The 26,097-nt window shown below is 32.7% G+C and overlaps 1 protein-coding gene across 1 annotated transcript; it reads right to left on the bottom strand.

The window, feature by feature from the left end:
* Positions 1-717: 717 nt before the first annotated feature.
* On the bottom strand, positions 718-7,808 carry LOC132633273 (zinc finger CCCH domain-containing protein 25-like). The gene is made up of 5 exons (XM_060349576.1): positions 7,655-7,808; positions 7,223-7,419; positions 6,703-6,812; positions 6,348-6,535; positions 718-1,773 (listed from the first exon to the last, which is right to left on the bottom strand). The coding sequence occupies exons 2-5, from the start codon at positions 7,393-7,395 to the stop codon at positions 1,207-1,209; spliced, it is 1,038 nt and encodes a 345-aa protein (XP_060205559.1). The 5' UTR covers positions 7,396-7,419; positions 7,655-7,808; the 3' UTR covers positions 718-1,206.
* Positions 7,809-26,097: the final 18,289 nt, after the last annotated feature.

Raw genomic sequence — 26,097 nt, forward strand, 5'->3', positions numbered from 1 at the left:
TCTTTACCCACTTGAATTTTAAGAGTAACTAGACGATTTACCACAATTTGATCATCATGACAAAGTAAAAACAAGAGTCCACGAAGCAGCATCACAGCATAAAAAAAGCAGCAAACTTGAAAGCAAAGTTTTGCACATAAAAATAAATGCACTCCCACGGCTAAACCCAACCTATATCAGCTAAATAACTGGACAGCTAATAAGTATCACACCCACGGAGAACAGTAAGCTTTTTGAAGTTTTACAACAATGAGACAGGTCGAATGGGATCTCATCATCCAAGAGGTTGAAGCTCGAGTTCATGGATTTTGAAGTCGGGCCAATCGCCATAAAAGCAGTTGTCTAAAGAGGTCAAGAACTCGAAAAAGGACTCCCATCATGAAGTGGTCCCGGAAACCTAGCAGTGCAGGCTTATCACTTATCAGTCTCACTCCCAAGTAAGATTGCAGAAGCATATTCTGCAAAAGGATCATCATAGGAGGGTGAAGATAATAGCATGGAATTGGAAAGGCTAGGTGATTGGTAAGAAAGTTTAGGTAATGGTATGAACCAAGTGTAACATTTCGGTAGTAGATGCACACGGATTTCCTCTAGGCAGTGTAGATGGACTACCAAGGCTTTTCCTCTCCGTTTCTTCCTTTGATTTTCCAGAATATAACCAACAATAAAAGGGTATTCCCTGTATATTGGTCATTTCAGGGTTCTTGACATAAACAATCAAACCATCAAATAGCCCAAATATATGGAAATTTTAAAAGATAAAATCAAATGAGATGGAAAGATTCAACGGCTGATATTGCTCCTTTAAGTAAAATGGAGACAAAATCAACTTATAAGTACAGTAAACGGCCACTTGTATCCTTCTAGCAAGTGCCTGTAATTGTACTGCAATATTTGAGATGCTAATACCCGCGATCCCTTGTCTAGTACAGCACACGAGAAGCTGGGATTCCATTTCAGGTGATTTCCAAATGGCCTTGCTTATGAGCACTAAGTAGCCCCTTTCTGAGAAAGCTCCTTAATGTAGGGTCCCCACAACATACTGGTGCAGGGACTTTTAAACTAGGTGATCAAACACCTTTAACCTAGGTGATCACCTCTGGCTGTCAGATAAGGTATTGTACTTGAAATTGGAACCGAAGTTGCAAACTTAAGACGATTCAGTAGTCATCTATGCACCTTCTGAAGTTCTAAATCAGGCCACCACTATCTACGTGATCTTTGGCTCCGATCTTCTTCATCCCTTCCATCACGGTGGAGCGGAGCTCGTTTCTCCCGTTCCTTGCTATCTCTTTTTTCTGCATTCTGAGATTCAGATTCATATCTTTTTTGTCTTCTTTCATCTCTCCTATCATCATATTCCTTTGAGGTCACATCATCATGCCTCCTAGATTTTCTCCCAGTAGCTTCCCCTGAGGTTTGTACATCATCATACCTCCTAGATCTTCGCTCCACATATGACCTATCCAGATCATCGTCTTTGTAACTACTACCCTTTTCCTTCCGCTCTGACCTCTGCTGCTCAACATCTCTCTTATAATGATCTCTTGCAGTCGAATCTCTCTGCTCATAGTGCCTTTCTATATCACTGGTTTTTGCTTTCGAATTTCTTGGATCTTTATCAGAGACTTTGACCTCTTCCTGGTAATCAGGCCGTGGAGGCCGACCCCATGGACCAGATCTACTATCCTTCCTAGAATCCTCAACCTTGTCATGCGACCATCTTTTTGAACTTCGATCTTCCTCAGCACCCCAGCCTGTGTTTGCAGCTCTCTAAAAACCCAACCAAAAAAAAAAAAAAAGGCATTAAGTTCCCTAAAAATATGAAAAATGAACTTCAGATCTTAAAATTTTAGAAGCAGAAAACTCCAAATGGAGAAAGAGGGTCAAGAGATAATAAACACGGGAAAAAGAAAAAATCTGCTTTGCTGTCTCACTTTTACTGGAAACTCGTGTGATCGCATTAATTAGTAAGGTTTTAAGAGAAGAATTTGCAGAAAATTTTGAAAAAAAAAATTACGCTGCTTCTCTGCCTCCTTGTGAAGTGACTAAAATCGCTTCAACAATTTCATAAGCTAAAATGCATCCCAAGAAATTGTTGTTTTCGGGTAAGTTATAGCTTCATACGCAAGAGAGCTTGTCAGCTTGCAGCCTCAACATGTGAGGGCTTTGCAGAACCAAAACACTACAGCAAATGCTTTTCTCACACATAACACCTCACCGAGGGCCTAATAAACAATAGGGTGTTTCTAGCTATAAGGTCATGATACTACAGCGCATATAAGACCAAGCAGTGTTATTAAAAGCGAAAAGCACAAAAAGCTCTAAGCTCAGCTGGAGCTTTAAGCGCAAAGCGCAAATAAAGCGTGGTTTTAATGAAAAAAGGCGCAGTGATGTAAAACTACAAATATATACATATGTTTAGTCCAAGACTAATAATAATAAGCATGAATAACAAATATATGGACAACGAAACTGTAAAAACATTATGATAAAGCGAAATATCAATTATCTAGTGTCACCTCTTCAAGAGAGGCTCATTGACAGGGAAAAGTATGTCTTAAAGCCTTATTGATGACACTGAAGCGCACATAAAGCGAAGCTAAGCGCTCAACATGTTTGAGCCTCACTTTAAGCGCGCCTTTGACAGCACTGAGACCAAGCAAATCTTTTAAGGTTTAACTTTTGCAAGAATGCTTCCAAATGAAAGAAGCGAGGAGAAGAGGTCTAGAGGGTTTTGGAACATCTGAAACTTCAAAAATTAAGAATAATTATCCTATTAAATATAATTCCAATGGTCAATGATAATGAAAAGCTTGGATAGTTATTCCTTTACGTATTTTTTGGACAGTTGGATTGCAAGGAACAATAGATGCTTTGAGGATAGAGCTTTATCCTTATCTTTTGTACATTCAAATATCTACAGAATAATACTTCAGTGTGATATAAAGCTTGTAAATGATCCTTAAAACATAGTGGAATGCATTGACTCTGCATTCATAAGGGGAGGGATCAAGGGATAGTCATGTTCGTATCAAGGTACCACTTCCTTGGTGATTCTAACTTCAAAAAAAAAATTACATTACTTAAACTCCAAAAGAAAGCTGGAGAACGGGGTTTTTCCATCTGAGATGGGTTTGAGACAGGGTGGCCCCCTCTATCTCCTTTCCTTTTTATTCTGGCAATGGAAGGATTTGATAGCATGATGAGAATTGCAATACATAATAGATGGATCAGGGGATTTCAAATTGGTGGTAGAGCTGGGGAGGAAATGGAGATCTGTCACTTATTGTATGCTGATGACACTGTAATTTTTTGTGAACCAAAGGCTGAACAGATCTGCTATATCAGATTGATGTTGATAGTTTTTGAAGCTGTAGCAGGTTTGAGGGTCAATTGGGGGAAAAGCAGTTTATTCCCTGTCAAAGAAGTCCCTCATATTCAAGAACTGGCAAGCATATTAAGGTGCAGAGTGGAGAATTTGCCTACAACTTACCTAGGTATGCCACTGGGTAGCAAGAATAAGGCACTAGAGATCTGGGATGGAATAGTGGAGAAAACTGAGAAGAAGCTTGAAAGGTGGAAAGCACAATATTTGTCACTTGGGGGAAGATTAACCTTGATTAACTCTGTGCTAGATTCTCTCCCTACATATGTGATGTCCTTATTTCCTATTCCTTCAACAGTAGTGAAAAAATTAGACAAGCTAAGGAGAAAATTTCTATGGCAAGGTTGCAAAGAAGGAAAGGGTTACAGTATGGTGAAATGGGATAAAGTAATTCTTAGCAAAGTAAGGGGTGGATTGGGAATCAGAAATCTAAGACTACAAAACAATAGTCTTATGATGAAGTGGCTATGGAGATATAATGGGGAGCAAAATGCCCCGTGGAAGGAAGTGATCATGGCTAAATTTGGTGAACTTAGTCCATGGTGTACATAAACAGTCACTGAACCCTTTGGGGTTGGAGTGTGGAGAACTAACAGGGCTTTGTGGCCATTGATGGAAGCAAATCTGAAAGTTAAGGTGGGTAATGGGGTCAAGATTAAATTTTGGAAAGATGGATTGACCAAATTCCTCTAATGGAATCATTCCCAGATCTGTTCATTATTTGTAATAATCACGATGCAAGAGTGTGTGAATGTTGGACACCCCAGGGGTGGGACCTTTGTTTTAGAAGGCTGCTAAATGATTGGAAAGTGGAGAGGGTGGCATCATTACTTGGAAAACTAGGAGGCTCCAGCGGTATCACAATAGAACCTGACAAGATTCTATGGAAGCATAGCAAGGATGGTTGTTTCACAGTTAACAGTGCATACAAGATAGAGATGCAAGGTGGAGCTGGAAGGCCACAATATCAATAGAATTCCATCTGGAAAACTTTGGTACCTACCAAGGTGAAATGTTTCACATGGTTAGTGGTAAAGAGAGCTTGCCTTACTCAAGAAGTTTTACAAAAGAAAGGGATGCAGTTAGTACCCCAGATGTTTTCTCTGCAACCAAACTGGGGAAACTAACAAATATCTGTTTCTTCATTATGAGTTCACTGCCCGTCTTTGGAAAATCCTTCTCAAACATTCTAATATAAGATGGATCATGCTAGAGCACACTTCAGATTTGTTCAGCTGCTGGATTAGAAGGGGAGGGAGCAAAAGTCAGAAAAGATGGTGGAGGATAATACCAGCCTGCATATGGTGGACTGTGTGGAGAGAAAGGAATGGGAGATGTTTTGAAGGTAGATCTAATTCTAGTCAGCAAGTTAAATGGAATTGTCTTTTTTTTTTTTTCCTTTTTTTTTTTTTTTTTTTTTTTTATGAGAATGGTAACAGTTAAGAATGCAGTCCCCCTTTCACAACGTTACACCTTACAGCTTGAATCTCCTATCTATATTCTTCCTTACAAGTAATCTGAAACATCAAAAATATCTTCAGTTTGACCTAAATCTTCCTGTTTACACCAAAAATAGTATAGAGCTAAACAATTCATTTTAAACTCCTGTAGGTCACTTTGTTTGCCCTCAAAACGTCTCTGATTTCTTTCTTTCCATACTGTCCACCAAATACATGCTGGGACAATCTTCCATCTCTGTTCCTGTCTTGCAGCATTGCCATCTCTGTTCCAGCAGCTAAGAAGCCCTTTAATGCTCTCTGGTTTCACCCACCTGATCTTCCTCAGACTGATGAATATCTTCCATAACTGATCTGTCCATTTGCAATGTAAAAAAAACATGGTCGATTGTCTCTGCTTGTTCCCACATAAATAGTAGCATCTGGAGCACAACTGGAACCCCCTCTTGTTTAAATTCTCATGAGTCAACACTAAATGGAATTTTATTGTATCTTTACTTTTCTGGTGGGAACAACTTTGTATAGAGGAAACAGATCAGATTGTAGATTTACTAGGTTTTTTTGAAAGTCTTTTTCCTTTCTTTTGGTTACTCACTTTTTGGAGGTGGCCAGCATACCCTTAATGCTGAGGAATACAACTTTACCAGTTTCAAAAAAGAATTGCACTGTGCTAAGAAACTAGCAGCAGTTAAGGGCCTAAGATCACAAGAGATAACTCAATTTCCTAATGAGTTAATGAGACAAACTCCTACCTATGGAACAAAAGCCGGTCTTCTTTTACAATCATGGTGTCTAGGCCAACTTGTGCGCACCTCAACTATTTCACCGGGTACCTGCTGCCTCTAACCAGCACAGGTATCAAACTACTGGGTAACTCTGCCTACCAAAATTTAGGCAGATGGGATGAAATCACGTAACATTTGTTGCCTCTGCTGGAAGTTGAATCTTGGTCTCCCATAGTTTTGATTCCACTTTATTGACTGCTAAAACTACTCGCACCCTTGGGTGCAGAAGGATAGATAACTATCAATTCAAAAGTAGGACTATTGGAGTTTCAGTCCATTTCATACTGAAGTTCTATAAAATGGGAATGCTACCACCTAAATGCAAGGATACCTAGAATTACACAATCTGAGGAGATTTTCGTTCATTCTCCGAGTACACATGCCAAAGTCAAAACAATTGATAGAGGAGTGTGTTCTTTTTATAACCGGCAGGAGTGTGTTTTCCATCCCTAACATTTACTAAAAGGAGCCATTGCAACTAACACCTCCGGTCAAGCATATGGCTAGATTTGCATTGAAGTCAACTTACACAAACTATATACAGATTGAAGACAAGCAACATGCATTATACAAATTCAGAAGTGACAACACTTTCCAAAACTACTATCACAAAACAAAACAAAACAAAACAAAATAATAATAATACCAATACATAGAAGATGACATATAAAGAAACAAGACGATATACAAGAACAAAAGGGAAGGGCAAGGGCAAACCTTCTCATCGTGAGAGAACTTGCACGAAGCACCACGAGTGCATTCACCCCTCTGGAAAGAGCGGCAGACCCCTCGCTCCTCCCTCTTTTTCCTCTCTGTCTCTTCATCCTCTTCTTCTTTCTTTTTATACTTGGAAACATGATCAACTCTGATTATTCTACCCAAAAGCTGGGCACCATTTAAGTTATCTGCAAGTCCAATCCCAGAAAAGTGAGTTAGATAGCTAAAATATGTTGAACTACATGACCTTATCTAAAAGCTTAGCGGTTAAAGAAAGGACAACTTTTTTCAGTTATACTATTTTTTTTAATGTCGAAGCTTAAAAAATGAGAGAAAGAGAGAGATAGAGACAGACCCACAGCGAGATTTGTACTCCGTTGATCCTCGTAAGCAACAAAAGCAAAGCCCTTTGACTTGCCTGTACCTTTATCTCTAACAAGATTGACATCAACAACCTCCCCATACCTAATCAACATCAAAGAATCCAAGAGACATTCTATTATATGAAAACTTTTAGATAGTTTGTAGTAATATATATGAAGTGGGATTGACCCACAAACGAAAGCAAAATGTTTTTGAACTTTGAAGGCTTTAAATATTTCCTATTTTCATAGAATTTAAATGGACATATCTGTTCATGAAATAAGATGACTATTCAGAATAGTCACTTTTCTAACTCTATAAATAAGACCTTACACGAAGTGGCTAAGAAAAATCTGAAGTATACTAGGGCTTTGTTGGATCCTGAAGGGAATTACTTGTAACCCCCTAAAGACAATACGAGCAATATCTCTTTAAAAACAGTGGCATCACGTCAAAGCCCCTATTTTTCTAACAAAAACAAAGTGGCAAGGCACGAGTATAAGACGACTTACTGCGCGAAAACGGCGAGGAGATCACCTTCAGTGAGATCAAAAGGAATGCCACCAACAAATACATAAGCTGAATCTTTGTATTTAGCATGCCAGGATGCATCATCAGAGATTCCCAGAGATGCTTCTTTTGCATTAATATTCTGAATACGCTTCACTAACGTCAACGGATTCATTGCAATATTCCAATTCTTCAAACCCTAAGGAGTCGTTTAGTCAGTATTTGTTGGAAATATTCATTATCTTAGTAAAGCGAAAAGATATATTGTTAGAATAGCTAAACATGACCTGGTCAAGAAATTAAAATTCCAGTTCGTCGAAATTACAACATTAACGCATTTCGATTTCAAATCAATCAAACAAAAATGGAGCAAAGAAAAACAGGAAACCTAGGTTTTTAATTAAAAAAAATATAACCTCTATATAAAACGATACCTCTTATCGACGTGGTTATTTTGCCTGAAGCTGAGCAGCAAAAGGGCTTTCGTTCTTGTTAATCCACCGAGTATTGGAGCTGTTGAGTAGCTTTTGTGGAGAAAAATTAAAAAAAATAAAAAAGGGAAAAAGAAATAAGTTTCGAAGAATATGAGGGTGATTTAGTCATTTTAGCTAGTTTAACCTCCCCATGTATTACTAATAAAATAAAATTGTAAAAATTAATCAGAAAAAAGTACCATGAGGAATGGAAATAAGTGGAGTAGTCATATTAAAAAAAAAAAAAAAAAAAAAAAAGGAGAGTAGTCAAATAATATTATATATATAACAAGGGAAAAGGGTCAAATATACCCCTCTACTTTAGTTTATTGACTAATTTTGCCCTCCGTTAGCCAAATTAGTCAAATATACCCCTCCCGTTACAAGTTGGGGCTAAATATATCCCTACCATTAGTAAAGTTTGAAAAATACCCCTCATTTCTAACATATTCCCACATAAGCAAGTCTAGTCATTGAAATTGGGTGACATGGACGTCACATGATATCTAACTTATTCTATGTGGTGCGTACGTGGCAATTTTTTAAAAAACAATCTAGAAAATTGATTTTTTTCAAAATAAATCTGAAAAATTGGCTTTTATTAAAAATCTAAAACTTTTTTATTTTAATAAAACCCATTTTTTAAAAATATATTCTTGAAAATTGGACACTTTAGTTAAAAATCTGGAAAACTGTAAAGTTTTTTTTTTTTTTAAATCTGGATTAATGTAAAAAAATCTGAAAAACTGATTTAAAAAAAAAACATTTTCTAGATTTTTAAATTAAAAAAAATACAATTTTCCAAAATATTTTTTTAAGAAGCGGGTTTTATAAATAAAATAAAAATTAGATTTTTAATAAAAGCTATTTTTAATAGATTTGTTTTTAAAAAAATTATCACGTAGGCACCACATAGAATAAGTTAAATGTCATGTGGCGTCCATGTCACCTAATTCCAATGACTAGACTTGTTTATGTGGAAACTTGTTAGAAATGAGGGGTGTTTTTGAAACTTTACTAACGGTAAGGGTATATTTGGCCTCAACTTGTAACGAGAGGGGTATATTTTACTACTTTGGCTAACAGAGGGCAAAATTAACTAGTAAACTAAAGTAGAGGGGTATATTTAACTCTTTTCCCATATAACAATGCTGAAATTTATATATGGATTAATTCACTTATTCAATCAACCAAACGAGCTGAATAAAATTCTTATCAAGTGTTACATAGGGTAATGTCAATTTACAAGTAATCTCTCTAACAATGGATGCTTAGGGTGATTAGTTTATGGTCATTATAAATATTAATTTAGTTATATGTTTCTTTTTATTTGACAATAGTAAATAATAACACATGCGATCCGTAAATAACACACATGAGATTTAAGATCGTTTTCTTCCATTCGAATTATAACTTGTATATGAGATCATTTCCTCCTAATTAAGAAAAATGGAAAGTTATGGTGCTTCATGTTGCCCTACTACATGAGCATAGACAAATTGCATCATTTGTTTGTCTACGAAATTAATATTTTATTTTTAAAATTTAGGAGTTCTTCTATTCTGTGTCTTTTAAGCAGAGTCTAACTAGTTGAAACCAAAGATCCTAAAAATGTTAAGCTGCCTTCATTCAAGGACAATTTGCACGATTGTCGTTCGTTGGGGGATGGTCTTTAATTTTTTTCCCCTCAAATTGCTAATTTTTAATTTTTGTCCTACACCTAAAATACCTCTAAGTTTTGGCTTCCAATTTCGGCGTAATCATAAAAATAAATTAAAAATCGCAAGGCAAGACTTTGCAAAAAGTCTGCGAGGTAGATTTTGCCTTAAGGCATAACTAAAAATCTGTCAGGTACGGTAAACTTTGTCTTATAAGGTAAACGTTTAGTTATGCCTTAAGGAAAAGTCTGTCTTCTCCGGCAGACTTTGGTATAAGGCAAAGTCTGCCGTCTCCGGCAGACGTTTAGTTATGCCTTAACCAAAGTCTGTCGCATAAGGCAGACTTTTTGCAAAGTCTTACCTTGCGATTTTTTTTTCTGAGCGGAGGTTCGAACCCTTCCTTGGGGTATTTTCGGCCACCTTTTTAAGCGAAAGACAAAAATTAAAGACCAACAATTTGAGGGCCAAAAATTAAGACAATCTGCGCGAAAAAATGTTCATTCAACCCTTGATGAGCTTTGGGCAATTCGCAGAATTGCCTTTTTTTTGGGGTGGTATTTAAATTTTGCCCCTCATATTTGTGGTCTTTAAATTTTGCCCTTCGGCTAAAACTCATAGGTTCCGGGTTCGAACCCCCGCTCAGTCAAAAATTTAAAAAAAAATTGCAAAGCAGAGTTTAAATTTCGCTATGCCCCCTCCGGCAGACTTTTAGTCCTAAAAGTCTGCCGGAGGGAGCAGACTTTGCCTTGAAGCATATATACGTATTTTTTTTTTTTAACTTTTCAAGGTAAACTTTTAGTAATGCCTTAACTAAAAGTGTGCCCCATAAAACATAACTAAAAGTATGCCTCATAAGGCGTAAGTTTTCCTTAAGGCATAACTAAAAGTTTGCCTTATAAGGCAAAGTTTAAATTTTGCTATGCCCCCTCCGGCAGACTTTTAGTTGTGTTTAACTAAAAGTCTGCCCCCTTCGGTAGACTTTGCCTTGAAGCATATATATATATATATATATATTTTACTTTTCAAGGTAAACTTTTAGTTATGCCTTAACTAAAGAGTGTGTCCCAAAGACATAACTAAAAGTATGCCCATAAGGCGGAACTTTTCCTACATAACTTAAACTTTGCCTTATAAGGCAAAGTCTATGCCTTAAGAAAAGTTCTTGCCTTATGGGGCATTTTGTTATGCCTTAACTAAAATTCTGCCCCATAAGGCATAACTAAACTATGTCTTAGGAAAAATTCTGCCTTATGGGGTAGACTTTTAGTTTAGCTTTTCCTTAAAGATTGCATGCTGGATCCGGCATACACTCCCCCAGTCCTGTCTGGCGAAATTATTTTTTTATTTTATGTCTGAGCGGGGGTTCGAACCCAGAACTTCATGTATTCGCCCACCTTTCCAAGCAAAGGGAAAAACTTAAAGACCACAAATATGAGGGGCAAAATTTAAAGACCACAAATTTGAAGGGCAAAATTTAAAGACCACCCCAAAAGAAGGGCAGTCCGCGCAAAAAAATGATGAGCTTTAGGAAATATTTGAACCCAATGAGATACGAACGGCCCACAAGATCATCCACAGCAAGGTCCATTATCTTTGGGTCGTTTGCACGATTAGCCTTCAAAGGCACCGGTCTTTGATTTTTGTCCCTCAAATTGGCGGTCTTTAATTTTTGGCCTTTGCCTAATACCATGAGGTTTGGAGTTCGAACCCCGGCTCAATAAAAAAACCAAAAAAATGCAAGGCAGAGTTTCATAGCAAAGTTAGGCCTATTCGGGCCAAAGTTAGCCTCAGACAGAGTTTTAAGCTCTACCTTAAGGTAGAGTTTTGCATGCCTTGCGAATCCAAATTTCTGCCTTGCGAAATTCCTTTTTTTTTTTTTTACTGAGCTGGGGTTCGAACCCAGAACCTCGGGGTATTAGGCGAAGGGAAAAAATTAAAGACCACAAATTTAAAGGGAAAAAATTAAAGACCAGCGCCTTTGAAGGACAATACGCACAAAAAAATGTTTATCTTTTGGCAATTCGATCGCCCTGTTTTGGGGTGATCTTTCATTTTTGGCCCTCAATTTGCTGGTCTTTAATTTTTGACCTTCACCGCTTTAAGTAATAAAAAAGTGGCTAAAAATACTCTTGAGATTCTAGCTTCGAACCCTAGCAGAGTTAAAAAAGAAAAAGATTTGCAAGGCAAGATTTCATAACAAACTATGTCTATTCGAGCAAAAGTTATGTCTGAAGGCATAGTTCTGCAACAAATTAAGTTTCATAGTTTTGCAGAAATTAAGTTATCCTACAGAACTTATGTCACATGGCATAGTTTCGTAGAAATTAAGTTATACTACAAAAGTATACCGGAAACAGAACTACATAGAAACTAGAGAAACTATACCTTGAGGCATAACTTTTGCCCCACTAGGCGTATTTTGCTATAAAATCTTGCCTTGCGATTTATTTTTTTTTTGCTGCTTTTGCTGGGGTTCGAACCCGAATCTCTGATTTTATAGACCAACAAATAAGAATACTTTGGCCCATAAATTTTTATTAAATGAGAAGTATGGGGAAAAAATAAAGACCACCGATTTGAGCAGCAAAAATTAAAGAGCAGTCCATATGAAGGGTAATCCCCGCAGTTTTTTTATTATCTTTTAATAAGATAATTCATTTGAAAAGTGCTTTTAACTGCTTTTAATAAGCAAATTGTGTTTGGTTAACCTTCTTAAAATAGTACTTTTGAGTGTCAAATCAAGAAAAAAGATAATTATTAGTGAACGTTTACTATCAAAATTATTTTACAGAGAGAAATTATTTTAAATATTTATTCTGAAAGATTTTAATTAAGTTTCTACTTTTACTTAATTAAAATTGAAAAGTACACGTTAAAATTTTCAATTAATATAATACGTACATATATGAGTCAAAAAAATATATATTATATATTGATATAATATCAACACGGTGATTTAAATATACTAAAAATCTATAACCAAAATAAAATTCAAAATCATTTCACAAATTATAATAGACCGCGTGAAAGTTAACTTTATACTACTGAAAATAAAAAGAAGAAATATATATACTTGGTAATATATATTTATGGTAGGGATATTTTTGTCTTAAAAAAATAATTTTTTGCTTCTGCTTCTGCTTTTTTCAAGAAGCAAAAATTCTCCCCAACCGCACTGTTTCTCCTTCTACTTAAAGCAATTTTACTAATTGGCCAAACAACTCAAATATCTCAAAAAAGTGCTTTTCTCCCAAAAAAAAAAAAACTTTTGGCCTCAAAATCGCTAGGCCAAACATGATCTAATAGCTTGTTTCGCCAAGCTTATTTCCCCCCAGAAGTACTTATTTTTTCAATAAGTGCTTATTTTAAAAAAAGTGAGGTGTTTGACCAAGCTTTTGGGAGAAAATAAGTGCTTTTGGGGAGTAGCACAAGTAGTTTTTTAGAAACTAAAAAAAATAGCTTTTGCCCAAAAGCATTTTTTTGAAAAGTATTTTTGAGAAAAATACACATAGAAGCATTTTTTAAAAGCTTGGCCAAACACTAATTGCTGCTCAAAAGTACTTTTTAAATTAATTGGCCAAACACAAACTGCTTTTAGCTAAAAGTACTTTTTTGAAAAGTACTTTTGAAAAAAATACTTTTTCAAATAAGCTGTTTTTAGAAGCTTGGTCAAACAGGCTATAACACAGGACCAACCCATAGGATCATCAGTTTTAACAAAGGGAAAAGAACAGAATTAGCCAGTCTAATACTCTTCACTTCTTCACGCTACATCCAGTGAACAACTAAAACATTTTCAGCTTTTGGTAGTATTTGTAGAAAAAATAATAGCTGTCAGACAATATAATATTCATAATGCAGAGTCAATTACATGAAAAGATTTCCAATGCACAAGTTTCTTAGTTCTCGATAACTATAAGCCAACAAATATTGGAATTGCAAACTGCAATCTTTTAATCAATAGTTACAAAAAAAAAATTCGTTAAAAAGTATGTGCTTTAAGGCAGAAACAATGTACATGTTTAGAGTCTAATATTTATTAAAACTTCAAGAAATTTTCACATATATATCTATAATCTATAGCACTCGCGTCAAAAAAATTCAGGCTCAGATGAACCCAATAATTATACTTCCATCCGCCATTGCTTTTTAGCTGAATTCACTTTTTCATGCACTCGGTAAACCAGCATTGTTAAACCAGTGTAAAAACAAAAGAAAAGAAATATACTGCAATATACAAAATCATATTAAAGAAGAAATGAGTGCCTGGCTTGCGATATACGTAATATTTGTAAAGCTATCGCAGTTGATTTTGGTGCTAATTAAACTAGAAAGAGAATGTAGGCCATGGATCTTCATATTCACCATAAATGCATGCCCATATGTTCAGAGGCGAATCCACGATTTCAAGAGGATAGATTCATCATTGCTTTTAAAATAAAATATAAAATTTCATAGTGACATCAACTTGGAAGAGCAAAAGATAATTAATTTCATTTTATTATGAAGTAAGTTATTTTTCATCGTTGCAGCTTAGCGCAGATAATTAATTTCATTTTTTTATCAAGTAAGTTATTTTTCATCGTTGCATGGGGTTTTTGATTTCTTTTGCCTTTTGGAACTTAGTAAATTAGAAATAAAGGGAAAAAATATCATCTGGTGTAATATGATAAAGAAACGTTTTTTACTTTTGGGTAATTAGAATTATAGAAGATTAAAAAGATTTAGAATAATATAAAAAGGAAGGTTAAAAGATTGCTTTAGAAAATAAAGCAAAAAACAAAAACATGCAGGAGCTAGGTTTGATCCCAAGACCTTGAGGAAATTAACATAGCCCCTAACTAGTGCTCCACTCAACCTAGTTTGACCATGTGTTCCTTCAGTTAATATTAATTATATTTTCAGAATTATATACATAATATATCGAGTTTAGTCGAGTGACCATGTGTTCACGTGACCCAAATTCTATATATAATTTCGCCCCTGCATATGGTCATATGTGGTCCTATTATTGCAACTTCAACCAGGCCCTTCATTAATGGTCTCACCAGTCATAATAATTAACCACTTGTTCAACATGTAACTGAGTTAGGTATATATGCTACTACTACTATTTAGGCTTGTCGTCTAGAGATATAACACTCCAGAAGAAAGGAGGTTGCAGAAATTTAAAGCTAGAAATTTGTTGTTCTAACTAGAATTATTCCATTAAAACACTTTCATGAAGGAATTAACTATCATACATATAATACACGGAGTTACATGCTGTAATTTTTTAAAATAAATCCCTAGTATAAAATTCCGTTATCGATCTACTCACATGACTACATGCGTGATATTTACATAGCTTGTGACCTGCTCCATGACTTAGTTTAATTGAGTTTAAGTTATATACGCTGTTAGTGTAAAGAATTATTTACGCTATCAAATTATCCAAAGAACATCTACGTACGGATCAACCACTTTGAATGGGGGGATTCGTAATCTTAAAAAAAAACAAGATGCCTATTATAACAAGTAAAGATGACCCGATAATGTAAAGAATTATTTACACCGACTATATTATAACTTAAACTCGATTAGATTTGTTCATAGATGTGTCAGTAGGGGTGTTCATGGTTCGGTTTGGGTCGGTTATTGATTAAAACCATAACCAAATTAATTTAGTCGGTTTTTAAATGTCTAAAACCATAACCAAACCAAATAAAATAATAACTACCGGTTCGGTTATTGTCGGTTTGGTTCGGTTTTTCGGTTTATGACTAGCAGCCATGAGACTTATCAGTAAAATATTAAAAAGTTGAAAAAGACATGTCTTTTTTTTTGTTCAAACGATAATTTTTATTTATAGTTTAAGGTGAAACATACATCATATAAATATTTTCACTATTAGTGATAGTGTAGTACTCAAGCTACACAAAGTTGCTAAACTATTACATATATAGCTAAAAATTTAGTAGTGGCTGCACCATTTTTGTCATCTTAATACACATACCTGGAAATAAAAAGTAGAGCATAGGAGCTTTTAGTTGTTATTAAAAACATACATATTAATTAAACATAAAGACTACCTAAAATTAAAATGAAAATATATGAAATAAAAAAAAAACATTGTGTAATGATCCCAAACTTTGGGGCAGTACTTGCATTTTGCCCTCAATTCTCCCATTTTATTAAAAAAAACTTTGTGTAATGATCCAAACTTCAGATGTTTTTCTATCATTATCCCCAAGGCTAGGGTCTCGACTATAAAGAGTTGTTTTTCTCTACTTTTTAGGAGGATTACCCACAGAAAAAGTATTAGGGTGTTACCATGTGTTCGAGTTGCAGCAAATGCTGATGTTGCTGAAGTATCTTCTATAGGAACCTCCAATTCTACAACATCTGTCCTTTTCATATGAAAAATATTAGAAGTTTAGGACCCTTTCTGATAAGAAAAAAAAAGGTATAAATTCGAAAAAAAAAAGAAACAACCTAAAATCAAATGGCTGACAAATAAAGGATAAAAATTTAAGTTAAAGACATTAGATTCTAACGTGAGTTTCTGTTAGTAGGTTTACACTTAACACTTAAAGAGTTAAAAGACTTAAAGACATGTGCTTGGACATATTCTTAAAGACATGGGCCTTAAACAATCATGTGAAATAAGTAAACCAAAAATCAAATTAATGATTAAAAGGTATAAAATATTTATAATTATTTATGAAAAACTAATATTATACATATAAATAACTATAAAATTTATGTACACAATTTATCGGTTTGGTTCGGTTATTTATTTCAGTTATTTTTTAATAGAACCATAACCAAATCAAATATTATCGATTTTTAAAATTTAAAACTAAATCAAATGTCAATTTTTTATTCAATTTGATTAAATTTTTAATTTAATTTTAATTTTAACCAAAATGGTGAACAACCCTAGATGCGTGTATCACGTTACGCGCATATTGTACATCCATTTTACCAACAGTTTAAAAAATATTCTTTTCTAGGCTGTGGCTGCTGTTACATATCCTCCCAAGTCCTATCACTTCTTTTGTGCTAGTCGTTCTCTCACTGATCACAAAAGTAAATCCACTACACTAATGGTGGGGTTACATTGTTTATTCCTTCTAGATTGATATTCCCAACTAAATTTCACTGTTTGAAATCGTGATAAACAAGAATTAAACAGAACAAATTAGAAATGTCCTTCTCCTCAGTGCCCGTCTCATTCTACTAAAGGAAAAGTGCCAAAATTACCCCTGAATTTTGAAAAATAGTTCATTCATACCCTTCGTTATATTTTAGGGTCAATTATATCCTTACAGTTATACTATGGGGTCAATTATACCCTTATGTCTAACGGCTGCCACGTGGCATCATCTCAGCCCTTCAAAATTATTTTACCCTCAAATAATTTTTTACCCATTAAAATAACTCAAAACGACCCGAATTTGTTTTTCCAGCAAAAATAATACGAAATTATTTTTATATTTTTTCTGGAAAAATAATTCCCTATTATTTTTGCTGGAAAAAAAAATTCGGGTCGTTTTGAGTTATTTTAGTGGGTAAAAAATTATTTGAGGGTAAAATAATTTTGAAGGGCTGAGATGATGCCACGTGGCAGCCGTTAGACATAAGGGTATAATTGACCCCATAGTATAACTGTAAGGGTATAATTGGCTCTAAAGTATAACGAAGGGTATTGATGAACTATTTTTCAAAGTTCAGGGGTAATTTTGACCCTTTTCCGTTCTATTAATATTAATTAAAAATTATAAACTAGCTAGCTTGCACAATTAACTTGATGAATGATACTTGGTGTGACATATAAGTGATACTCCCTCTCCTATTACTATTTAGAAAATATACAAGGTGATACTTTGATCACGTTTTTCTTATATTATTTCTAAATTATTTGAATTATAAATTATCATGATTTATAAGACTTTTTATGTAGTTTCTAAATATATAAATTTTGTTTTTACAAACTTGAAAAATTTATGTCAAAGTTTACGGTCAATGTTATAAAGTTTGACCTCGTACTCCGAAAAGGTTCACATAAATTGAAACGAAGGGAGTATATCTTAATTAATCTTTTGGTGTTAATCATTAACCCGGTTTATTAAGAGTGTCAATCGAAATACTTACTCTTTGAATTCCATTCTTTTAGAAGGTAGTTATAGTCGGCGATGAAACAATGAATTTCATATATAACAATGTTCAAGATATACTATATATCTATAAAAAGCGCTTTTGACACACACATACACAATAATATAATTTTACAATGAAGGATATTACGTTCAACTCATCACCCTTTAGTCTATATAGCTAAATCACTTGTTGTAGCTCTACCTGTAAGTGATGGCCATGCATGGTAAGCAGCGGCGAATGTAAGTGTATAACTAAAGAATTCAAACGAATCCAATATTCTCGACAAGTATTATATATATCACTAAAATTAAATTTTGAACTAATATTTTTTTAAATGTTATTGGTTCAGTTGTAACCTAGCTAAAGTGTGAATTAACCTATCAAAATATGAATGATCTTTCATCCGCTTTGGTTGCAAGTTACAATGGATATAATATTTTTTCTATGTATTTAACATAATTTTACTATTATTGTAGATTTGTAGCTATATAAGCAGACAAGAATCTCGAATAATGGCAGAGAAATGTACTATGAGCTTCTTGGTGATCGATCAAAAGTTCTCCATGATGCTAATTGAGGTGGTCCTGAAACTAGAGTACACCTAGTAATTACTCCAACTTGAGATTTGAGGAACCCTTTTACTTATTCTAATTGTTTGATTTTTTTCAAAGGTTGTTATTACTTTGTTCTGCTGCAATTTAGGAAATATTTTACACATAATGCATTTAAGATTAGGTAATCAAAATTCAAAATCATATGTGTGAAATCGACATAACTATATTAGCGTTGGCGCTTTTCTTGTTTTCCTTAATTTTCCAATTTCGCCTCCTACTGAGGAAATATCAAAGTTGTTCTAGTAGCTAGGTTAATGTTTCCCCATTTTCTAGAAAGAAGAACTTTTACTACTACTACTACTAGTTAATTAGTCCGCCACTAATCTAGAACAGGATGTAAATAGGAATTAGTTAAAGCATCGGTAGAACAGCAAACAACAATTCCATGTTGACCATAAATTAACCAAAATGTCTATGCCAATTGCCACCTTTCTCGACCAGCGTCCATCATGGCTTCTGGTTACTACATATTAACGTGTGAAACGGTTTCTGGATGCAGTATTATATATGTATACTTTTTCTGAAAACTAATTATAATGAGATCAAGCTCGTGGATATGTTTTTGGTTTCTTACTCAATGTTCTATATTCGTGTTGACCCAACTATATCTGAATTTGCACCGGGAAGTCCTTGCTGAAGGAGGGTAAAACGCTCTATAACAAAAGCAACTCTATATTCAGAGCTCGAACCTTTTAGAGTAAAGGTTTGAATGTTAATGCATCACAAACGATAGCTTTTAGAGTACTACAATCTCTACAAGTATTAAATTCGAATCCTTAATTTCAAATGTGTGATGAGCTCAGATATAAGATTCCAAAAGGTTTGAACTTGTTAAATTTTTCTTAATCTCGCCTCTGATTATCTAAACCAAAAGATTAATTAATTTATCACATAATCCTCTGCAGACCACAATTGGACATGATGTAACCATATACATAAAAAGGAGCAACAAAATGATAATATTGATATCAATCGTACTATGAAAATAAAAAGACAAAAGAGGAAAGGGAAATGAATGAGATTGCAGTCAACGAGTCAATTGTTTAATAAAAGGTTCTAAGAATAATGCAAGGAAAAATGGAAGAAAAGTACTATAATGGGGACCCCAAGTTTAAACGGTGCAGGTTTCATCCATTTATCAAAAGTTTCTTTTATTATTTCTCTACGATCGACGTGCTGATGTCATGTGTGACAACAATGATCTTCTTTGGGTGCTCATCAATATATTGTTCTTGTAACTGGATGGCGTATGCCCGTGCGTCCAACACTTTGGATTATAATGTATTTATGTATATGTAGTTGTGTTTAGATAGTGATAATAATATATATATATATATATATATATATATATATATATATATGTATTATGTTCAAAATACGATTAATATAACATTGTAGTTTGTGCTTCGTATCTAAAACTTTATTTTATTCGTGTTTGCTACGAAAATTTATTAATATTTTTTAAAAGAGAAGACTTGTTTAAAAGAAAATTATTTTCCTCTCTTTGAGATAAAATAATAGCAATATTTAAGCATCAGTTGATACTTTCAATTTTAATTCGATTAATTTAAAAGCGTGAAATACTTATTATTTTTTATCAAATTTTGATTTGGATGATTGTAATTCAAATTATTAAATTAATTTTACATGTTTGAAATGAAACAAAGTAGAAATTAATTTTCTATTTAAACGAAGAAATGCTATTTTTTAATTTTTGGTAAATATTCTCGGTTTAACTCATTTTACTTGTCATGTTGTTTTTTGCATGGTTTTTTAAGGAAACGTGAATTAGAATTATAATTTGACTAATTTACCTTATTCATTATTTGATCTTCATTTGATATTAATCTCTTTTCACATTTATTAGAGTAAGAATAAAAATAAAAAATTAATTAAATTGTATCTTATTTTTTAAATATATATATTTTAAGTATATTTATTTTAGTAAACATAACAAATAAATGACATGGCGGAATAGCAAATACAACATTAAATATTTTGAAGAAAAGTAATAATATGAGGTCCATGTTTTTTGCTTTGCAATAATTTCATTTGTTCTCACTAATGGGTTAATATGCATGTGGCAATGAATCCACTATTATTGACTTGATGGGGATACTTTGGGAATTACATGAATATTGTTTGATTTTTTAGTATATGGGGTGCACGTTTTTTTTTTTAGACTTTGCCTTTTTTTTTTTTAATATTGGGTCCATCTTTTTTTTCATGAGTTTGGGGAGGGTGGGGTCCAGGTTTTTTTTTTTTTTTTTTTAAGAGTGACTGTCGACGAAGCATGGGTAAATCGATGCTTCTATAGTAGAAAAATAGAAATATAATAAAGTATTTCTATTTACTTTTTAGAAAAGTTGGTAATATAAAGTATAAAACGACATTTTTTTGCCCTTAAATAAAAAAGTGGGTGGGACCACAAAGGATTTTTTTACTCTTAAATAAAAAAGTAGAACCGAACACGGACGACGATCTTGCCTCTATAAACCGACTCTTCTATATAGTAGTAATAGTGAAGTAATACATATAAAAAAAATTTATCAAAAATTGATTTGGATAATTCTAATTCAAATTATTATATTAATTTTACATGTTTAAGATGAAACAAAGTAGAAATTTGATTTTTTATCTAAATGAAGAACTTCTATTTTTTAATTTTTAGTAAATATTTTTTGTTTAACTCATTTTACTTGTCATGTTATTTTTTACACGATTTTTTAAGGAAACGTCAATTAGAATTATAATTTCACTAATTTACCTTTTTAATTATTTGATCTACATTTAATATTATTTTTTCTTTTATGACATTAATCTCTCACATTTATTAGAGTAAGGAAAAAATGAAAAAGTAATTAAATTCTATCTTATTTTAATATATAAGTATTTTAAGTATGTTGCTGTACAATAATTTCATTTGCTCCCACTAATGGGTTGATACGCATGTGACAATGAATCCATCATTATTGATTTAATTGTTTGATTTTCTAAGCATTTTTTTTAACATTGTTTGTTTTTTAAATATGGGATTTTTTTTTTTAATATTGCTTGTTTTTGTTAATATGGGGTCCACTTTTTTTCCCATGAGTTTGGATGTGGTGGGTTCCACTTTTTTTTTTTTTTTTTTTTTTTTTTTTAATACTGGTAAGTGTTTAATATGGGGCCATGAAGAACTTCTATTTTTTAATTTTTAGTAAATATTTTTTGTTTAACTCATTTTACTTGTCATGTTGTTTTTACACGGTTTTTTAAGGAAACGTCAATTAGAATTATAATTTTACTAATTTAGCTTATTAATTATTTGATCTCCATTTAATATTATTTTTTCTTTTATGACATTAATCTCTTTTCACATTTATTTAAGTAAGGATAAAATGAAAAAGTAATTAAATTCTATCTTATTTTAATATATAAGTATTTTAAGTATGTTGTTGTACAATAATTTCATTTGCTCCCACTAATGGGTTGATACACATGTGGCAATGAGTCCATCATTATTGATTTTCTAAGCATTTGTTTTTTAACATTGTTTGTTTTATTAATATGAGATTCACTTTTTTTTTAATATTGCTTGTTTCTGTTAATATGGGGTCTACTTTTTTTTTCCCGTGAGTTTGGATGTGGTGGGTTCCACTTTTTTTTCTTCTCTTTTATTTTTTAATATTGGTTGGTGTTTAATAAGGGGCCCACAATTTTTTTTAACATTGTTTGTTTTTTTAATATGGGATTCACTTTTTTTTTAATATTGCTTGATTTTGTTAATATGGGGTCTACTTTTTTTTTTCCCGTGAGTTTGGATGTGGTTCCACTTTTTTTCTTCCTTTTTTTAATACTGGTTGGTGTTTAATATGAGACCCACAATTTTTTTTGCTTGATTCTGTTAATATGGGGTTCAGTTTTTTTTTTCCTGTGAGTTTGGATGTGGTGGGTTCCACTTTTTTTTCTTCTCCTTTTTTTTTTAATACTGGTTCAATTTTTTTTTTTTTAATATGAGATTCACTTTTTTTTTTTATATTACTTGATTTTGTTAATATGGGGTTCACTTTTTTTTCCGTGAGTTTGGATGTGGTGGGTTCCACCGTTTTTTTATAATACTGGTTGGTGTTTAATATGGGGCCCACATTTTTTTTTAATATTAATTGTTGTTTAATATATATGGGGCCCATAATTTTTTTTTTTACATTTTTTTTTGTTATGAGCCTGTTTAATATAGGGCCCAATATATATTTTTTTTATGGGACGACAACGGACGACGAAGAGTGAGTAACAACTCACTCTTCTAAATAGTAGTAATAGCAGAGGCGAATTCAAGATTTTAAGAGCATGAATTCACTATTACTGTTAAGTTTTTTTTTTTTTTTTTTTTAAAGAAGAAGCAAAGGTGCATTTAATTAGGTTTGATCCCAAGACCTTAATGTCACCACTTAATCAGTGCTTCACTCAATCTTGTTTGATCATATTTTCCTTAAATTAATATTAGATATATTTTAAGAATTATATATATAATATACCGAATTTAGTTGGGCGATCATGTGTTCACGTGATCCATTTTTCCTACCTAAATTCACCCCTGAGTAGTAGGCATATAATAATAAAATTATACAAGAAAGAATTTTTATTTTATCATTCAAGTCAACCAATTTTTTTTTAAAAAAGAGTTCAATTATGCGGAGCTGTCACACCTCGGTAAGTTCCTTTCAAAGGACACTAAGAACCAATTTGGCTTAGCTTATAAGTTGCTTTTAATTTTTTTGAGTGTTTGACTGGTCAGTTTATAAGTCATTTTGTGCTTAAAATAAGCCCAAAAAAAATAAATTGGCCCGTTTAGCTTAAATTCAAAAAAACAGCTTATCCCATTTTTTTTTTTTGACTTATATGCTGTTTTCAGCTTGTAAGCTACTTTTTTTAAGTCCATCCAAACAGGCCCTAAAAGCTAGGACTCTTATACAATAAATTAAACTAGAAGATAATGACATATGCGTATACAGTAAATTAAGTTTAAATTGCTGTCCACACACAGATTAACGAAATTATTAATATCTTGACAGTATGAAGTCCAGTGTTTTAAAAGGCATTTTCGAAGCGAGTCTTGGGGCGAGCTCTGGGGCGGGGCGTACCAAAAATGCCCCGGGCGATGGGTCGAGGCGAAAGTCCCAGAAGGCATACGCCCAGCAATTCGGGACGTACGCCCGGGCGTTTGGGGCGTAAGCCCAGAAAACTTCTTCAAACTAAAACGAAATTTGTTAAATAAGTCCTAAGTATAATGTCCAAATTCTCAAAAGTCAACATGTAATTACTTAAATGTTTTAAAAAGGAACTGAAACATTAAATTTAAAAGTCAAGGCCTTTTTTTATTGCCAGAATGCCTAATATATGTTCTTTTCCAATTATTTATCTTGTTTTCTACTATTTCAAAAAAATAACGAGCAGTCACTTGTACTTGTAAGTAGCGTATAATAGATTTTTCTAATTAGTTTTTTTTTTTCTTTTCGGGTGGAGCATATATATATATATATATCACTTATTTATAGTTTTCTTCAATTTTTTTATGCTATTTCACCTATTTAAAAGTATTTATTATAATTATATCATTTTATAAAATATTAAAAATTAAAATCCCATGAAACTTACGCCTTACTGAGACAGACGTAAAACGCTCCGCCTTAAGCCCTCACCTTTTAAAACACTGGTGAAGTCTTAAAAATGTCACAAGTTAAACTGCCCCACATAGTAAAGGACTAAACCGTCTGTCTGGGACATAAACCTTGTAGGTGAATTATTGGAAAATAATATAATTTGGCTGCAATGAAGAATCTTTCTCTCTATATGCGCACCTAACTACAAGTTACGAAATTATATTATACATATTTTTTCTTTATTATATCACATCGAAATATTTTTTATTCGTGGTGGCAGAAAAGACAACATAATTAAGAAAATAGTATGAATTGAATGTATCCCACTTTTAGTTAACTTTATAAATACAAGTACTTCCAACAATAATTTTAATTTACACCCAATCTAAAATACCGAGAATATACGAGTTTGTGTTCTCTTTAATGAATTATAGGATTATATTTTAAACTGCACCAATTTTTTAATTTGTCCCTTTTGGATAGGGAAAAATGAGATGAGAAATGTTTGGCGAGAATCAAATCTTGCACTTTTGAAAATGACACTTCGATTCTATAAGACCATTACTAATAAAATTGAAATCAAACATCAACCATCTAGTATCCACTGTGAATGTAAATGAAAAGGTTGTCCACTTTATAAAAAAAGAAGTTGTACAATCTATTTCAGAATATATCTGTAAAATATATTTAATAATATTTAAAAATATGTTCTAAAACATCTATATATAATATAAAGTTAGGCATAGACAAGGTGATGTGACACCTCTCTATGACCACCATTCGTATTTATCTTTTTTCTCCTTTTTTTGCCCTTTTTTCATTTTTTAACATAATTTACTAATTAATTTGATTAACAAAAACCTCTTAATAAAGGCAAATGATCAAGTAAATAGCCCTTAAAAGAATCAGCCCACGTATTGCAATAAAACCAAATTAACAATCAGCGCACGTATTGCAATAAAACACAATTAACTATCTGATTCATCCCACGTAGAAGAAACAATTAGTGATGCATTAAATCTATTTGCAATAAAGTCTAAACCGTTTTTTCCCCAATAATAATTATGAAGAAATTATATCTAATTATATTACCAGTTCAAGCTTACAGCAAGCTGGGCCTTGGTGTATTTAGTGAGCAGTCTATTTGATTTTTGTTTACATCAGATTGTTTCTAAACACATGAGGTCTTGTGCTGTAGCTATACAACAATTTTGACGCTTTGCTGTTTTTTCCTATAGAGCATCTTATCATGGGTGGCTATGCCCTCTAACAATGTAACTAATAAAAAAAAAACTGAGAATGCAGAAAAATATAAAAAGGCAGTGTATCTTTTTCTGTCATCTTCGTCTTACTTTTCAGCAATTGTTGTGGAATATTTCATGTGGTTTGACTGAGTTGTATGCATTTGCTTTTATTTCTTTCCGTTTTCATTGCTTTTGCACATTATTGTTGGTTACTTTTTTGATAAATTTTTAGAAAAGTGTCGAGCAAACAACATATTAGCTCTCATTTGTTCTTCTCTAATGTTTATTTTTCGTGTGATTTTTAAGACTTGACAAATATTACTGAATTGACGGAGGCCCGGCACAAGCGGTGAAACATGTGATTTAATTCGATGCGAAGCGAAAAATCTTACCGAGTCGGTCCACTAAAATCTTGAACAGCAGTGTAGAATCAGATCTCAAAGATAGTGAGTGTTTTCTTTCTTATGAAAAAAAAGTCTTTATTATTTTACTTGAATAAATACTTTGATACATGAGATATTTTAGTTTTGTGGTTTTAGATAGAATTTGTTTAGTTTTTTTTTCTTTTTTTATTTACTTTTTGTCTAAAAGCCTCTACGTATACTGTCATTTTTCCCAACAAGGTAATGAAAATGGGTTTTCAAATTAAATCGTAAATGACTTGTAGAAATCAATTTATATTATCTATTTTTCAATTGCTTTTTAAGAATAAGAAAGCTTTTGTAATTTTTATTCTCAATTCTCCTTGCCATTTTGTTTGAGGAGTTTGAAAATATATAGAGGGACAACAATATCTCTGTGTCTATGTGTGTGTGTGAGAGAGAGAGAATTGGGATAAAAACTTTTGTTAAAAAACAATTAGTTTCCTACAAAAAAGAAATTTAGTTAAGCATACATTTAAATTTTCTACAATTTTTGTAAATATTACTAAAAATCGTACTGACTACTGATAAAAAAAAAATGCATCATATTTATTCCTCTAAAGTAAGAATTAATTTACGGCGAGATATTTCAAGAAAATCATACGAGAGAGACGCTAAACCAATTTTTTTTAATCAATAAAGAATTATTTACGAAAATATTCTACAGGAATTAAATGTGAGA

The sequence above is a fragment of the Lycium barbarum genome, chromosome 3 (assembly GCF_019175385.1).
Source record: "Lycium barbarum isolate Lr01 chromosome 3, ASM1917538v2, whole genome shotgun sequence".
Taxonomy (NCBI): domain Eukaryota; kingdom Viridiplantae; phylum Streptophyta; class Magnoliopsida; order Solanales; family Solanaceae; genus Lycium; species Lycium barbarum.

Bases quoted from the DNA above. Each gene is read 5' to 3' on its own strand.
- LOC132633273 (XM_060349576.1), bottom strand. From the start codon at position 7,395: ATGAATCCGTTGACGTTAGTGAAGCGTATTCAGAATATTAATGCAAAA. The intron at 6,536-6,702 runs GTCTGTCTCTAT...TTGGACTTGCAG, and splicing joins GAGTACAAATCTCGCTGTGG to ATAACTTAAATGGTGCCCAG. The intron at 1,774-6,347 runs GTTTGCCCTTGC...TTGGGTTTTTAG, and splicing joins AGTTCTCTCACGATGAGAAG to AGAGCTGCAAACACAGGCTG.